General features: G+C 35.6%; 4 protein-coding genes across 4 annotated transcripts; 2 read left to right on the top strand and 2 right to left on the bottom strand.

The window, feature by feature from the left end:
• On the bottom strand, positions 1-3,024 carry LOC133285237 (uncharacterized). The gene is made up of 3 exons (XM_061482448.1): positions 1,771-3,024; positions 1,590-1,689; positions 1-797 (listed from the first exon to the last, which is right to left on the bottom strand). The coding sequence occupies exons 1-3, from the start codon at positions 3,022-3,024 to the stop codon at positions 1-3; spliced, it is 2,151 nt and encodes a 716-aa protein (XP_061338432.1).
• A 478-nt stretch (positions 3,025-3,502) lies between these two features.
• LOC133285261 (uncharacterized) lies at positions 3,503-6,763 on the bottom strand. The gene is made up of 9 exons (XM_061482470.1): positions 6,529-6,763; positions 6,292-6,422; positions 6,117-6,202; positions 5,786-5,880; positions 5,109-5,205; positions 4,599-4,713; positions 4,340-4,494; positions 4,062-4,187; positions 3,503-3,821 (listed from the first exon to the last, which is right to left on the bottom strand). Exons 1-9 carry the CDS (start codon positions 6,738-6,740, stop codon positions 3,597-3,599), a joined length of 1,242 nt encoding a protein of 413 aa, XP_061338454.1. The 5' UTR covers positions 6,741-6,763; the 3' UTR covers positions 3,503-3,596.
• A 1,573-nt stretch (positions 6,764-8,336) lies between these two features.
• LOC133285236 (leucine-rich repeat extensin-like protein 3) lies at positions 8,337-8,885 on the top strand. Its single transcript, XM_061482447.1, has one exon. It carries the CDS (start codon positions 8,337-8,339, stop codon positions 8,883-8,885), a length of 549 nt encoding a protein of 182 aa, XP_061338431.1.
• A 7,246-nt stretch (positions 8,886-16,131) lies between these two features.
• Positions 16,132-17,227, top strand: LOC133285255 (histone H1-like). The gene is made up of 2 exons (XM_061482465.1): positions 16,132-16,285; positions 16,407-17,227. Exons 1-2 carry the CDS (start codon positions 16,232-16,234, stop codon positions 16,944-16,946), a joined length of 594 nt encoding a protein of 197 aa, XP_061338449.1. The 5' UTR covers positions 16,132-16,231; the 3' UTR covers positions 16,947-17,227.
• Positions 17,228-17,716: the final 489 nt, after the last annotated feature.

Genomic DNA, 17,716 nt, shown 5'->3' with positions numbered 1-17,716 from the left:
TTATCCTTTTGCCACAAGTCTCGCTTTGTATCTATCAATACTTCCATCTGCCTTGAGCTTTACGGTGTACACCCACTTGCATCCAATTTTTCTTTTGCCATTAGGTAAGGAAGTTAACATCCATGTTTCATTCTTTTGGAGTGCTTCCATTTCGATGTTCATTGCTTGTTTCCATTTTGGGTCCTCCAACGCTTCCTGCACACTATTAGAAAGAGATACAGTGGATAATTGATTGAGTGTTAGAGCATATGATCCGGATAGCTTGTGAGAGGAAACATAATTGCTTATGGGATACTTGACTTTTGCTTTTGGATCTGCTTCATAAAAAGGTTTTGGTATACCTTTGGTTGGTCTATCTGACCTTCTGACTTGTGGGGATGGGATGCTAGGAGTAGTAATTGAAAGTTCTATATTACGGACAGGACTTACCTCAGTAGTGGTTTCTGCTTGTGCTTCAGTGTTGTCCTCTGCAGGTGACTCAGCTATGTGTGGTAAACTTGGAATCTCATGCGGTGAAGGAGGGTCTGTACTATGATGGATTGTTTCAGGTGGTTCAGAGATTGGAACTTGAGGAGGAATTTGATTTGTAGGAAGAGGGGGTGCCGGAATAGGGGTCACATGGGATGATAACCAAAATTCTCCTTCTCTAATATGCTGAATCTCCCCCTGAGAAGGAGAAGAAGGGGCTCCCCCTGAATAGAAGGGTTCGGTTTCTCTAAAGGAAACTTCAAGGGTGACAAACATTTTATGGGACTTGGGATCAAAACATCTGTATCCTTTTTGGAGATCAGAATAGCCTACAAAAATGCATTTTCGAGCACAAGGATCAAGTTTATTTCGAAGAGGTTTGGGAATGTGAACATAAGTAATGCAGCCAAATATTCGGGGTTCAAGATTCATTTTATGGGGAATAGAGAAAAAAGTCTCCAATTTTTGTTGGGGGGTGAGAAAATTGATGGCACTAGAAGGAGTACGATTCACCAAATATGCAGCGGAGAGAACAGCCTCACCCCAATAATGAGAAGGTACATTCATATCAAAAAGGGAAGCGCGTACTATTTCTAAGAGTTGTCTATTTTTCCGTTCTGCCAACCCATTTTGTTGAGGTGTATACGTACAGGAGGTTTGATGTTTAATACCACAGGAGGTTAAGAACTCAGAGAAGGAACCATTCTTGTATTCTAGGCCATTATCCGATTGAAGAACTTGAATGGTACTGTTGAATTGGGTATGAACCATGCTATGAAATTTTTTAAAGGCAGAGAAGACTTCATTTTTATGTTTGAGTAAGGAAATCCACACCATACGGGTACACTCATCAATGAAAGATACATAATAATAAGCTTGAGAGAAAGATGGGATCTTAGCAGGTCCCCAAACATCAGAATGGACAACTTGAAAAGGAATGCAACTTTTATTCATACTTGGATAAAATGGAATTCGATGGCTTTTAGCCATTTCACAAATAGAGCATTGAAATTTAGAAGAATTAAAATTGGAAAATAAATTTGGAAGCAATCTTTTAAGATAACTGAAGGAGAGATGTCCGAGTCTTCTATGCCAAAGCCAAGCAGTAGAGTGGGAAGAACCTGGAGATGTAGTCACAGAGGCTCTTCCATGTGGATCTGGTTCATCAACAGAGAGGTCCAAGAAGTAGAGATTTCCTCGTCTAACACCATAGCCAATCACCTAGTTCTGGACGTCCTGAAAGACACAAAACGTGGGATAAAAAATAACATTACAGTTAATGTGAGAGGTAAGACGACTGACTGAGAGTAAATTAAAGTCTAGAGAGGGAACAAGAAGCACAGAGTGAAGAGTAATGTGGGGGGTAAGAACAACGGTACCCTGACCAGTAACAGAAGCAGAACCACCATTAGCAGTGGTGATAGTGGTTGTTGGGCAAGGAAAGCAATTTTGTAGGGCGGAGGCATCACGAATCATATGATCTGACGCCCCAGTGTCAATTATCCATGAAGAATTCCGAGAGTGAGCAGAAAGAGTAAGAGAGTTACCTAAAATTCCTTCATACACAGCATTAGCACGAGGGTGTGGAGAGGATTCACCTTCGGTGGAAGACTGGAGGGCTTTGGATAGTACCTTTCTGCGAGGACGCTTGTTAAAATCCCACCACTCAGGATATCCAACAATTTTATAGCAACGAGTCTTTGAATGTCCAGATTCACCACAGTGTGAACAAACAAGGGTTTTCCCAGAAGAACCCTCTTTGCGAAATTTAGGAGGAACAGGGGAAGGTCGAGGAACCTGTGACAGTAGGGCCGAAGAATCTGATGTGAGTGAAGGACGGCCCATGGTAATACGCTGCTGATATTCTCGCCGAACATATGCATACGAGTTTTCCAAATCCAATTTGGGATCTTTTCGAAGGATTTCACCACGGACTTGGTCGAAATCAGAGTCCAGTCCACTAAGGAAGATGTGGACACGCATACGAGACAGGGATGAGTGTGTTTGAAGTATTTCGTTCACGGTGGTGGCAGGGGAGGTCATTCGGTGATCAATTTCTTGAAATATGGAGAGGAGTTCATTGTAGTATGTAGACAGAGGACGACCGTTTTGCTTGGTTGAGAAGGAGCGTTGGTTGAGTTCGAAAAGGCAAGTTTCATCTGAACCATCATAAAAGGTCCGGCGAGCCGCATCCCAGATTTCATGAGCGGAGTCGAGGCGGATGAAGCGTTGCATCAGTTGAGGAGTCATCGAGTCGATCAACCAACTTTTCACCCGCTTGTTGTCGGTGATCCAGGATTCATACGTCGGATCAGTGGTTGCTGGTTTCGTTGTGGTTCCAGTGAGAAATCCCGACTTGTTCCGAGCTCCGATCCTCATGTCCATTAGTTGGGACCAAAGAGGATAGTTGTTATCATCAAGGACAACAGTAATGGGGAACGAGGAGGTGTCTTGTTGAATAACAATATTAGAGGGTACAGGGGAAGTGACGGTGGCTGGGGGATTTGAGAGAGGGTTGGAGTCATTGGAGTCATTTGGAGGGTTGACGGTGGCCATTGAATTTGGGAATTAGGAATTTAGATCGATTGGGTTACGGATGAGTTACGGGTGGGGTACAGGTTGGTTAACAAAAAAGAGAGGAGGAAATGGGTCGGGTTGTATAAAAGAAGGAGGAAGAGGGTGTGGTGTACGGGTGTTGGAAAAAAAATTGAGGCGGGAATGATTCCCAAGATCAAAAGGCTGATACCATGTCAGAATGCAATACAGGTGAATAATGATGCTTTTTCATTCATATATCATCTTCCTCTTTAATGAGGTATATATACAAGTGTACAAAACAACTCTCTGAATAATAATAGGAAAAATATCCTAACAACTCTATCCTATTCAATCTGATCACAGTGGTTTTAAAATATAAACAACTTTGTAACAGTAATTTTAAAACAACTTTGTAACAGTAATTTAAATTTACAAACTTCCTTTCAACAGCAATGAATCAAATACAAGCTATATTTCACATAGTCTTCAGGTCAAAAATTAATCTTTAGTACAAGCTTTATTAATTCGAACAAAACTTTTGTACCCTCGATCTCTAGTTGTTCCTGTCATCCATTACTCTTTCTGCCAATTTAATGTAGTGAAAGATGCCCTGCCGCATCCAAAAGCTTACCAAGTCTTTCTGAAACCGCAGCCAAAGTTGCATCGCTCTTGCAGAATGCGAACCTGATGTATCTCTTTTGGTAATAACAATTTACGTTAGAAACTTCATTCGATGATGAGTTTGTACGAAAAAATCCTTGTCCCGGCACAGCCACCACCCCTGCTTCTAGTATTAGTTTCTTAACAAATTCTACCTGCGAACAAAAAACATTTAATGCTATAAAGTAAGGGTTTGGTGTTTGTCATTTTAAATGACATAAGTTATGTCATTTTAGGAGAGAGATAGATACAGAAAAAATGGAAATCATGGGAGAGAGAAAGTTATGACATAATGTACTGCAGAATAATCCAAACTCAAATGGACTACGACAATTAAAATAGTTCCTAAACTAATATAGTAATATCCAGTAGAAGAGAGTAAAGAGTGCACATACATCAGAAAGGGAGCAATTGTCAGGAAGCTCAGCAAATAAGAAGAAGGAACCCTGAGGTATAAACTGTATCTTAAAACCTACTCCTGCAAGCAACTTGATGATATAGTCTCTTTTTGATTGATAGTCCTGTATAGATAGAAACATAGCATTGCATGAGTTGTTCTTTTTTTTTTTTTGTGGGGAGGGGGGTGAATAATGACATCAAAGTTCTGCTTTTTCTAGTTATATAAGATAAACAGTTGTACGATGTCTCCTCAAATGTACTTTTAATCTCTTACTCTTCTCAGTTTTTCAAAGTATTCTGGGGGGCTTCTCAAAGCAGTCAACGCGGCTTCTTGAAAAGGTGCTGGAGCAGAATCTGTAACTTTAGTGTGAATATTTCTGATAGCAGATGCAAGAAAAGCTGGTGCAATCGCCCATCCAACCCTCCAACCTGATAGAAGACAGACCAACAGTGAGTAAATGCCATTCTTATTAGCAAGGATGAGAGCACTTAAAAAACTTCCAGTGCAGTTTGGTTTCATGCAGCTTTGTTACCTGTGACACTAAATGTTTTAGACAAAGAAGATGTTATAATAGTCCGCTCTTGCATTCCTGGAAATGAGGCAAGGGAAATATGTTTTTCGTTGTCATATGTTATATGCTCGTACACCTGCATAAAAAATCCAAAAGTTAAAATTCCAAGTAATTTTTCTTGTGCATATGCAAATTCATAGAGATGATAATCCAAATAAAAAGCAAATAAGAAGCATGAAACCTATTTGTCTATGAAAAGTGAAAACTAATTAATAGGAAAAAAAAGTCACTGTCATCAGAGATAGTTAACATGTATAAGTTGATAACACACTTATGCAAAAATTGTGGCACCGTAAAACAACATATATGTGCTCTAGCCTCTAGGGCCCATATTTCCTCTCATTACACTTAATAGTAGTACCGGCAGGAGATTCACATGGAACATGAGTATCAATTTTAATTCATCACATAAATATATTGTTTAAATCCTAAAACTAATCTCTATCAGTGCATAGTAAGGGAGTATCATACTTCATCTGTTATAGCGAAGCAATTTCGGCTGCAGCATGCTCCAGCAATAGTCTCAAGTTCATCTTGTGTGAAGACTTTGCCAGTTGGATTGTGAGGGCTGTTTAAACCTCATGTCAGCATTTTGTAATTCATAATGTGAGACTGACTCCACTGAGCATCTCTTTCAAACATTTTGATGCATAACAAAAAACATTTTTTAGTAAGTGATTGTTATTATTATAATATAGTCATTTCAAGCATCCGAAACAATGAGAGAAAATAAAAGCATTTCCTTAATACTTTACTCTTTTCACAGTGCAAGCCGTGTGAAAGACTAAAATTTTGAACCAGGGGAAAATGAAACATAAATAACACACCAAACTTCTTCATGAATTGCAATTGCCCTCACAAAATTTGGGATATCAGACTACACAGAATGGATACTATGAAACACTTGTAACATTCATAATTTCATATGGTTACTAACTTAAACCATAAATTGATAGTACTGGTATTTCTTATTCACTTTTTTTATTAAATATATATATATATATATATATATATATATATATATATATATATATATATATATCACTCAAGTCGCTATTCTGTTGGTTGTAGGATAAATCTGAAGCTTACAAAGATGAGATTCAGTCTATCTAAAGTCGAGAAAATTATGAATGTGTGTAATTTCTAGCCTGTTCAGTATTATGGCTTTAGTTCTCTCAGTAAATGATCTCAGCAATTTGCTTGGATCCAGCGTCCACTGAGGCGGGTCAAGTGGCACGTATATCTGTCCAATTAAGTTCACAAAAATCAAGAGGACATTAGACAAAGGACAAAATGATAAAAATGTCAAATCAAAAACACTTGAAAGAGACAACAAACATCAAGGATCATTAGATTGTATATAGATTAGCTGCAGAAAAGTTTTGGAAAGAACACTAGATACTAGATAGATCTACCCCCAAGATAAAAATAGTTAAAAACCATAGAGCTAAGGTAGTTTGTAACAGCAAGCTTACTTACAGGGACTCCACCGGCCATGGTAACACATCCTTCATATGTTTCATACGAAGGGTCAAACAGTATGACTTGATCACCCGGGTCAATTGCTGTTACCAAACAGAACATGCGATGTTAATGATATCTAACTAACTCATAATACTGAAGCTCATGAACTAACAAGAACAAGAGAGCATACTTGCAAAGATTGCAGCTGCAAATGCCTCAGTTTGACCACAGCAAATAGCTACGTCCGTAAGAGGGTCGATATTTAAACCATGCATTTCCTTCACCATCTTTGTCAGGTGATCACAAATACCTTGCACGTGCCTCAAGTTAAAAAGGGTAGATTCCATCAATTGTTGAAAAAGAGAGAGCACATATATATATATAAGCTTATGTCACTATTGTTTCTAGTTTTGTGAAGTGAATGAACCTGTACTGGTTGAAGTCGGAATTGATGGCTGAAACGGCAGCGTTTTTGATGTGGGGAGGCGCGGGGAAGTCGGGGAAGCCTTCAGCGAGGTTGATGGCGTTGCATCTCTGAGCAAGGTGAGAGAGTTCTTGAATGGGAGATGATGTAAGCTTCTTTGCTGCACGTGACAACTTTCCTTCCATTATTTCCTCTGTTTTTCTTTCTTCCTTCATTTCATTTCATGCCCTTATCTTTATCTCTGCCCTCTCTCTCGGAAAGCATAAATTGTTGTTGCGTTGCGTTGGACTCACACCTGGTTGGAATGCCCAAAGCTGAACCCGCTTTTCAAACGTTAGTACTGTGTCTTAATTCAAATTAAAAAAAAAAAAAATCCCACGTCATATTCGCATTTAAATGGAAAAGGTGTAAGAAATCTTATCAATCAAATGCTTTTCGAGAAAAAAGAGAAAACACTTTTTTTTTTTAAATTCTTAAAATTATAATTATAATTCAAAAAAAATTAACAAAATTCGATTTTAATTTTAACTGTATTATTCAAACCGTATATAAAATCTGAATATGGAGTTATAAGTTCAGGCCCATCTAAGACTCTAACTATGTGTCAAACGTCATGAGCTAAAAATAGAGATTAAGGACATGTTTGAATTCTATTTTTTTTTTAAAAATTATTTATAGAACCAAAAAATAAATAAAATATATATTTAATAAGGATTGTTTTATAAAAATTATTCTGAAATTTATAACTGTTTTTTAGTTTTTAGAATTAAATTTATAGAACATATTTAAATTATTATTTTTTTGTGTTTTGATTTTTAATTTTTAAACAAAATATAAAAAATATTTATTTCATTAATTATCATATAACATAATTTAAAAAAACATTATTTTATAGAATAATTAGTGAGCTGGTTTTGTTGAGCCCGATGAACTGCCCTGCTCCATAGAAGTTGTTTTGTGAGTCTGAATCATGGTAGTTACTTCTCAAAATATAAAAAAAAAAAATGAAAAATTGTGGAGGAAAAAATAAAAATAAAAAGGATAGAAATGAAAAAAAAATCCGTTTATAACAAAAGGACCACATATTAAATTTTTCCCTCTGCTCCATAAATGACTGACTGACACTTCATTTCACGAATCCAAAGTTTGTAGCATCGAATTTCGTCCCCATATATATATGGATTATAGAGTTTCACATACCTAGCTAGCCAGAATCGGTGCATAAATTCATATATATATATATGGTTCTCTAGATTCAGCTAATAGATCTATCATATATCTATATGCATATATTAACAGGACTAGATAAGTCTGATAGAATCAGCCTTTAGCATTGTCCATCTCTTGTCCTAGATTACCGACCAGAAAATGGTCCCCAAATAAGAGTATATACATAGAACAATTAATATTAAGATTATTTTCTCTAAAAATTTGAACTATTGTGTAAATTTATCAAATATGGAAAACTAATCCTTCATAGAAGTAGATACATTCTATGTATAAAAAATAAAAAAAGAGTAGATACAATAAATAAATAAAAAAGTTAACTTGTGATGAAGCCTGTATCAGGTAAACTATATTGTGTCTGTGTGTATATCAGTGAAACATTTGAAATTGTGTGTTTCACATGCTTTGGTTCTAGATTTGATGATGCTCAGATGAGACAATATCGTAGACGATAAAACACCGACAAATGGTGAGGTCACCGAAGCACAATCATATTCGTGCTCTCTCTTTTTCTTGTACACTTCTTTCCATATAGCTTCTCCTTCCATCTCTCTGGAACACACAATTCCCAACTCATCAAAAACATGGCTAATTCGCCTCTGCTGCTCACCTTTTCCATTATCATGTTTGTATCAACACTACCATCAAATGTTTCAGCCATCACCCAACCAACTTCAACAGTGGCAAAAGACCAAGTTCCTTGCACAATGTGCTCGGAGTGCGAGAATCCATGCCAACCCCTGCAGCCACCTCCACCACCTCCCATTATGATAGAGTGCCCACCACCTCAGCCTCCATCGCCACCGCCACCATCACCTCCACCTCCACCGCCACCTGCAGTTGTTGAATGCCCACCGCCGCCAAAACCAACATGTGGCCCTTGCGAGACGCTTCCGCCACCAAAACCACCATGTGAAGATAATAATACCTGCTTACCATCACCAGTACCACCTATGCCGTCGACACCAGGACCACCACGACCTCAATATCCACCGGACCAACCTTACTTCCCACCAGGAACGCCATTTCCTCCAGGCTATGAACCAGATGATAACGACGGTGGAAAGATGATGCTAACGCTGCACTTCTCGAGAATATTACTTGTTCATTTGGTAGATGCATTATTTTGGTAATTCTTGTCCGCTGTGTTATTACTTCAGTATGTGTACTGGTGGACTAAAACATTTGCACGAAGAAATGAACGAAAAGTGAGAGCACTCATGGTGGGAGGTACTGAAGAAAGGACAACATTTCAGTAAACAAAAAGAAGGAAGAAAGGACAACAATTAGGCTTGGCTGATGAATGATGTTAGTGTGTCTCTTTTGATGTATTTGTGGCACTTTGTCAAATGTTGTTTAACTTTGTATCATTGATTACTGTTTAATGATCAAATAATTGGTGTAATTTCATTAATGTTGCTGAGGAATTGTGAGTGAAGTCATAAGTTGGTTAACAATGGAAAAGTGACTATTATATAACTGGAAGAATTTATATATTTAATATCTTAAGATTTTTGATTTGATTGTGGTGTATAAACTCATTTAATGTCGTTGTTCTATCATCCCATAGATGGCATAACCTCCAATTCAACTCAATAAATGATGGATTTTCAATGGTTTTTTTTTTTTTTGATAACATTCAATGGTTTTATATTATTCTTTGGGCTTGAAGCACGAACCCATTTTTTTATATTTTACGTAAAGGTGTTTATCAACCGATTCAAATCGTGGTGACCAAACTGAAAAATCGAAAACCGAAAATAAATAAAAAAACCGCAAATTTAAATTGGATTGGATCGGATTTTGGATTGGTAGATGAAAACTGATCCAATCGAAACTGATTCAATATATTAATTTTCCTCTACCTACTTGGGTATTTCCTCAATCATAGCCCAAAAATTTCTAAACCCAAGATCCATTAATCCATCAACTAAACCCAAGAAAAAATTTAATCATATCTCATCAACAAAATTTCATCTATGTAGAGCTTCGTATCTCATTGTAAAAAAAAAAATATTATCGTTTACTGATGCTTTGTATTTAAAAAATAAAAATACAAAGCCAATATATACAAAAGATGTTATTTGCACAACAATAATGAAACAAATTTTAGGATTTTCAAAAACCGAAACAAATTCGATTGGATCGGATCGGATTTGAAAAAAATCCAAACCGAATGGACGATTACATGATCAAACCGAAGGGATTGGATCAGATGATTTTTGCCTCCAAAACCGATCCAATCCAGACCGCGAACATCCCTAATTTTACCTTATGTTGTTCCATTACAAAGTGATAGCATGAGCATCGAACTTATGACTAAAGTGAAGTTTTTTATATTTCTTTAATACATCTTCCTATGTAAGAGTCTTTTGAGTTCGAAACATGAATTATTGCAAATGCTTATTTTTTTTACTTTGGCTAATTTAATTCCATTAGAAAGTGGAAGTTGAATATCGAACAAGTAATTCCGTGGTTAGGTAGATTTAACTATTATGTAAAACAACTAATTTAACCAAAAGCTTAAGCCAATGAATGAATGTTTATCTATATGATTTTTTTATATTTCTCTGACAATTAATATTTACGTTTTACCATATTGATGGCTCCTTTTTTTTTTTGTTTCTTATATCTTGCATAAACAAAGCTTTACTTAATATGCTACTTAATGAGACGATGAGTGACTTAAGTTTTTTTGTTCAGTACGAGGTTGTGGTTTATTACCCATGTATCATTCATCCCGGAGCTCTATGCCGTACTGAAATTAAGGATAGCAAAAATGAGTCAACCCATAACAATATAAAATGAGTCGGATTGGGTCCGTAAAAAATGAGTTGACAATCTCGAGAAAAATCGAGCCAACCCGTGGGTTAAATGGGTCAACTCACAGGTTATCCTTTTTATTAAAAAAATACAAAAGAATTATAAAGGGGCCAGATCTATTCCAAAAAAACTAAAGGCTAAATCCCAAATGCATACGTACGTTGGCTTTGCTGTTGTCGTTGTCATTCCCTAAAAACTCATGAAACTTGATTTGGTTTAGCATTATGTCTTGTTGGACTTGGAATATTTTGTTTGGAAACTTTTAATGAAGTATTAGACCTTATGTGATGTATTTTGAGTTCTTGTTTTGGTCGTGTAACTTGTTAATTTAATTATACTCAACGACTAAGTATCTTATATTAAGTGTTTTTCTTTGCAGTAAATATCTTATATCAAATTAAAACAATTTCCTTAGTTTTCCCACCACATGTACTCGATAAGTGTGACAAAGACTATTTTTTTGCCATTTTTTCGAGTCAACCCTAACATAGCTCAAGTTGGATTGGGTTGGATTTTCTAACTCGTTTTTTTTTCGAGTCAACCTTAACCCGGCTCGTTTTTTTCAGATCGCAAACGGGTTAAGCCGGGTTAGACCGTTTTGCCAACTCTAACTGAAATGGATCCTCGCTTATCAAATGGTGGTAGAGTGATGAATCGATTGGAATATTTTCAAAAAAAAAAATGAAGCCACTTATGTGGAGAAAAATATGATATAGTTATGTGAAAAGATTACAACCATGTAAAAGTAAATCAATGAATATAATTTTATAACCACCTATTGTAATATTTTTTATATCTCTTACTTTATTATTATTCATCCATTATGATTCCCATATGATTATTATTACTAATCCAATATTTTTTTTTGAGTAAATAACTTTTTTAGTCCCTGACAATATCCACGAAGCCCTTTTCAGTCCCTAGCAATAAAAAAGGGACAAATTGGTCCCTGAAATAACAAAAAAAAGGCCGCGTTCATCCTTCTGTTAACTCCCACCTAACGGCCCAACTAACGGTGCACAATTGGCATGTTAGTTTGCTGACGCGACTTGGATGTAGGACACCGTGGAAGACGAGACGACGACGTTTTGGTCCCTATCAAAACCACGAGGGCCATTTTGGTCCCTGTCAAAATGCACGAGGACGTTTTTAGTCCCTGACAAAAAGCACGGGGCCCTTATTGGTCCCTAACCAGAGAAAAATAGGCACATGACTTCATTGCTTTTTTATGCAGTCCAATTTTGTAAAACAGAAGTGCATTACATCAGAAACAGGAGTGCAATCCATTTGTTCATCACGAAGTAATTAAACTAAATTTCATCACAAAGTAAAATACTCCTTCTTGGCATTTTATTCCAATGAAGTTTGTGTTTCTAACTGAAGTTTCGACCTTATTAACGATTATTCATTTCTTTTTCAATGCTAATTAAGTTTCCCACTTTGTTAAAAGAGATTCTTGACTCTTGCAAACAGCTTTTACGATCCCTAGAATACTATGAACTGCTTTAATTCTCTTAGTCTGTATAAGACATAGCGTTTTGCGATTTACGAACAATAACTTCAGTAGTGTAGCATTACAATTATACTATTTATTTTTCTATAAAAGATAATTGCATGATAGTTGATATTTAAATACAGAGAAAAATCAGAGAAGAAGCCAGGTAAATTATTGTTAATAATTACAATGCATGGCAGTTGACTGGACTGCAGCAGTTGGTACTTCTCGGCCACATGAAGGCAACTAGAGAGGAAGCAGCCCACCTCCATTAAATCCACAACAAACAAATGAGCTGTTGAGTAATGAAACAATGAATGCAACAACCAGTGGCACACGAAGCAGATTATTGGCCTTCTTGAGCACACCTGGTTTTAGGCCACCAAGGTCTGCCTCAAGAAAATGACTTGCTGTTGTATATGACCTGAGGGTAGTGCATGAGCCAACTGAGAAGGGTTTATTATTATGTGACTGACTTTTTTTGAAAATTTTGGCCATTATGTATTTGGAGGCCTTATTATGTCAATGTTTTTTTTGTAAATTCTGGCCATATTGTATTAAAGGCCTTTTTTTTAATTCCTGGCAGTTGGCTTTATTTTGTAATGCACTACTGTACATCCATGTCTTCAAATATAATGATACTCAAATCATGTTCCAGCTATTATGTTTCACAGGGTTGATGAATGTTTAAGTTTACCATTTTTGATGTTTTTTAACTAATATACGTAGTTGTAGTTCTTGTACATCCATGTCTTCTGGTTTAACAAATTGGACTGCATACAAATTCAATTTAATGTCATGTTTCTGTTTTGCAAAATTGGATTACACTCCTGTTTCTGATGTAATGCACTTCTATTTTGCAAAATTGGACTGCATAGAAAAGCAATGAAGTTATGTTCCTATTTTTCTCTGGTTAGGGACCAATAAGGGCCCCATGCTTTTTGTCAGGGACTAAAAACGTCCTTGTGCATTTTGACAGGGACCAAAATGGTCTCGTGGTTTTGACAGGGACCAAACGTCGTCGTTTCATCTTTCACGGTGTCCCACATCCAAGCCACGCCAACAAACTAACGTGCCAACTGTGCACCGTTAGTTGGGCCGTTAGGTGGGAGTTAACAGAAGGATGAACGTGACCTCTTTTTTGTTATTTAACGGACCAATTTGTCTCTTTTTTATTGCTAGCGACTGAAAAGGGCTTCGTGGATATTTCCAGGGACTAAATAGGGTATTTACTCAATTTTTTTCCAGAAGAGGCGATTCGGATACATGCAGTACATAGATCGAGACGATCCTGGATGAACTACAGAACTAGTGGTACGTTATTGGTAAGTGGTCAGAGATGTGATGAGGAATGTTGTCAAATTTTGTAAAGGAGTGTTTGGTAAAAGAAGAGGAAAATGATTTTCTCCTGTAGTTGGGGAGAAGTCATCTCCTGTTTTCTCACAATGATTTTTTTTCTTTAATATTTTTTTTTGTTTTCAAGAAAATGGTGGGATCCATCCTAACAATGTTTCTAAGATATGAGAGAAAAAATTGCCTACAACATAAAAAAAAGATTTTGCCAAAGAAAAAATACCAAAATCCTAGAAAAATGAGATGAGAATTTCATTTATACTTATTTAGTACAAGAATTAAAAAAAAAAAATTAAAAAAAGTTGAATTCATGTTTATAAAGAAAAATTCTACCTTAAAATATCACCAAATGATGATATTTTGAGAATCTCATATAATGAGAATATTTAATAATTTTTTTGAAACGTAATTAACCTCAATCCACATTCCAGCAATATTTTACCGTCAATTAAATATAACATCAAGAAAAATAATCTAACATTCTTGTGAATATTATGACTTGTCAAGAAACTTTTTGATAACTTTTTCAAAAAGTTTATTTTTTTTACCATATTTCTGAAAGAGAAAAACATCTATCCTATTAAAGGATATAAGCTTATATCTTTTTAAATCCTAACCGTTGATTTCCGTCCATCAACGGTTATAATCTATTGGGTCAAATTTAATGGGCCAAATTTATTATTAATTAATTAATAATTTTGATCTAATAAATTATAACCGTTGATGGACGGAAATCAACGATTAGGATCTAAAAAGATATAAGCTTATATCTTTTAAAATGACAGATGTTATTCTTTTTCTGAAAATCATAATTTTTGAATTTAAAAAAAAAATCTCTACCAAAAATCTCCTTATAAAAATGGGTTTGAACTAAACAGAGGGGAAATTCGTAGGGTGATTCTGCCGCCTGTGCACCTAAACGAGCAATACGCGGAAGTCTTGTTTGTTTTTTTATTTTGAACAATTGTTTTATTGGTTATGGAAGTGGGATTTAATTCTTTGTCCCCTTCTATTAGAAAGCGAGTAAAAACATATCTACTTTTACATTTAGGGGAAGGATATTATGACAATCAAGTTGTGTTACTATCAAGTGACTACCAATCAATCTCGCCGTTAGATCGATTATGTTGATCCAACGGTTATATTTATTTTCATCTTTGTATGGTCATGATTCTCCATATTTAAAGTGAAAGCATTAAATATGTGAAATCGTAATCATACAAAGGTGAAAATAAATATAAAGTATTAAATTTGGAGAATCATGACCATACAAAGATGAAAATAAATATAACCGTTGGGTCAATATAACGATAAGATTGATTGGTACTCACTTAGTAGTAACATCATTTGGTTGTCACAATATTCTTCCCTTTAAATTTAATTGATTAAGATCACAATATATATTTTTTAGCATATTTGATTGAGAATTTGACATGAGGTTCGACCAGTTTACTGTAGATGAGTCTCGCCCCCCTTCCCTGATCCTTTAATTGAAAAATAATAACTCAACAAAAAAATCTCTCTAATTTAAATGAAAATATTTTCTTAATTCTCTCTTCTTCTTTTTGGCTTAGGCTTCATTGTTTGATCGTAGATAGCATATAAAATTCCAATGGAAGTGATAAAGCCTGTGGGAAATGAATGGAGATTGGAATTTGAAAAGGACTGAGGAATACGTGGCTTATGGTATGGGGCGACAAAATGGCCTTATGCATGCCCATTCAGGTCCACCATAAGCCTGTCATCAGTTTTTTCAAAAAGAACTGGTTTCCGTAGTCCACTTGTCCTATCCTTCTGTCGCGATAAGACCTTATTTGTGTGTGATTTTTGTAAGCATTAAACTAAGGGATTTATTAATTTTATATTAAAGAAGATAGTTATCTCATGTCATAGAAATAAATTTTAAATTTCACCACTTAAAAAAAAAAGTGACACAGTTATCGAATAGTGTGCAGAAAAAAAAATATTTTATACAACATAAAAATAGTTTTTCCCTTAAACTAACATGTATGTTCACTTCCCCTTAATGATTATTCCATTAGTGACGAGAGATTCAATTAATTTCATTCATCCAAGACAGTTCTATTAGATTTTTGTTCATATTAAAAATAATGCCAAATATATTAACGACTAAGGAAGAAAATTTCGGATTCGATATCATCTTGAGAGAAGGGTTCAGAGTCTTCAGACGTGTATATTTATTTTCTTTATCATTTTGAGCTCGATAAGACGTATTGGTCTCATGCTCGAATTCTATGTAACATTTATGTTCCTCATCACAGTACAAAGTTTTATTACACTAATTATACTACTAACATCTAACATGTAACAATCGAAGAAATGATACTAACACTAACAAGGTCGAAAAAAAGAATACTCTATTGTCCCACGACGGCCACGATTGCGTGATAAGGTTGTAAGTTCCAGAAAAATCGGAAAGACCAGGAACATGGTTAAAGTTTAGACGGTTGTTTATTTTATTTTTGTGGCCCAACAGGCCAACACCACACCACCAGTGGTAAGCCGCCAAAATCTAATTGAAAATTGAAATTCAAATTCAGTTTTGGCGATGAATTAATCTAAAATCTAAATAAATCTTATTTTGTGGCACTGGCAGTTTCCCTTCCATCACATCCCAATCCCCTAACAGGGTAAAAAAAAAATAACAAACATTCTATGTAGTCACCAGTCACCACTTTACTTATCTCTATCCTTTTATAACAGTGCCCTAAAGATATTTTTTGCTTTCTCATACTGAAATCCCAAAATTCTCATTTCTCAATCTTCATCACATCAGAGTCTCAAAAAATGGCAAAAGGGAAAAAATCCCCCTCCGCCAGCCTCCACCCTCCCTACTTCGAAGTCTCTCTCTCTCTCTCTCTCTCTCATCATATTTTCCTTTCTCTACTCTGTCCCGTCTCATTTATTTGAGATTTTTAATGATGGGGTTTTGTTTTGTTTTTGTTTTTGTTTTTGTTTGCAGATGATAGCGGATGCTATTTCCACGTTGAAAGAGCGCACTGGTTCGAGCCATCAAGCAATAGCAAAGTTCATCGAAGACAAACACAAGAAAGTGCTGCCTCCAAACTTCAGGAAAATGCTCTCCCTCCAGTTGAAGAACTTCGTCAAATCGGAGAGGCTTTACAAGGTGAAGAACTCCTACAAGATCTCTTCAAAGGACCATGAAACCCAGAAGAGCAAAACCGCCTCCAAAGCCACCAAAAAGACCACTCCGCCGCCGAAGCAGAAGGGTGGCAAGAAGATCGCAGAGAAAACCAAGAAACTGAGTCAGGTGAAGACACCCGAGGCTCTCAAGAAAAAAACCTCCACCACCACCAACACCAACAAGGATGCAACTAAGAAGAAAACTGTGGCAACCTCAGGAGGGAAAAAAGTGAAGCGTCTGAGTCAGGTGAAGACCCCTGAAGCCGTGAAGAAGAAGCCCAACTTGACCCCTATGAAGCGCAAGAGTACTCCCAAACCCATTAATTCTTCGAGGCCCACCAAGAAAGCTAGGAAATGAAAGCATCGTGGTGCTTCTTTTTATGGGATGGAGCCGAATCAAAATCTTTATTGTGCTTCTGTTTATGTGTTAGATTTAATTTCGTTGTTCCATTTCCCTGCATTGGATTATTGTTAATATATATAGTGTTGTGATCAACTTATGGCTGTCCACGATGGCAGTAAGTAAATGTGCTAGCTTTCTATGTTTGTGCTTTTTCTTTTTCTTTTTTATACCAACCCGTGTGTTTAGTATTACTCTACTACCCTTTAATAAGTCAAATCCTAGGATTGTGTTAGTTTTAACTTTGAGCACTGATAGAAGTTCCTGTAGGTCTTGATTAAATTTAAGGGTTTAATGTCTATCGTAGAAAATTTTTTTTTTTTGCTAAATTCACATAAAAGGAAGTGGGTTTTATATGTGGGTGTGACAGAATTTTGTTTTATAGAAAAAGTAGAAATATATTTTCCTAAATTTAAATACATGAATGGTTAAGGATTATTTTTATTTTTTAATAAACATTTGATTATAAAATATTTCAAATATAAAATAAGAATTGTTGATTTCTGTACAGAATGAGACAACATCCTCACAAAAAAATAAAATAAAGAATGAGACAACATTGAAATATAATAATTGAAAATAGATTCTCTCATGGTTTACTTAACATATGGTCACGTCATGTGTAGAATTATAACCATATAAAAGTGAATTTATAACTACTTATTTTAATATATTTTCTCTTTTTCTTTATCATCATTAATCAACTTATATGATTATATTATATTAAA

The sequence above is a fragment of the Gastrolobium bilobum genome, unplaced genomic scaffold (assembly GCF_033153095.1).
Source record: "Gastrolobium bilobum isolate Gb01-03AN ecotype WA unplaced genomic scaffold, APGP_CSIRO_Gbil_v1 utg12170, whole genome shotgun sequence".
NCBI classification, from domain to species: domain Eukaryota; kingdom Viridiplantae; phylum Streptophyta; class Magnoliopsida; order Fabales; family Fabaceae; genus Gastrolobium; species Gastrolobium bilobum.
This window is presented reverse-complemented; position numbering and strand designations above follow the sequence as displayed.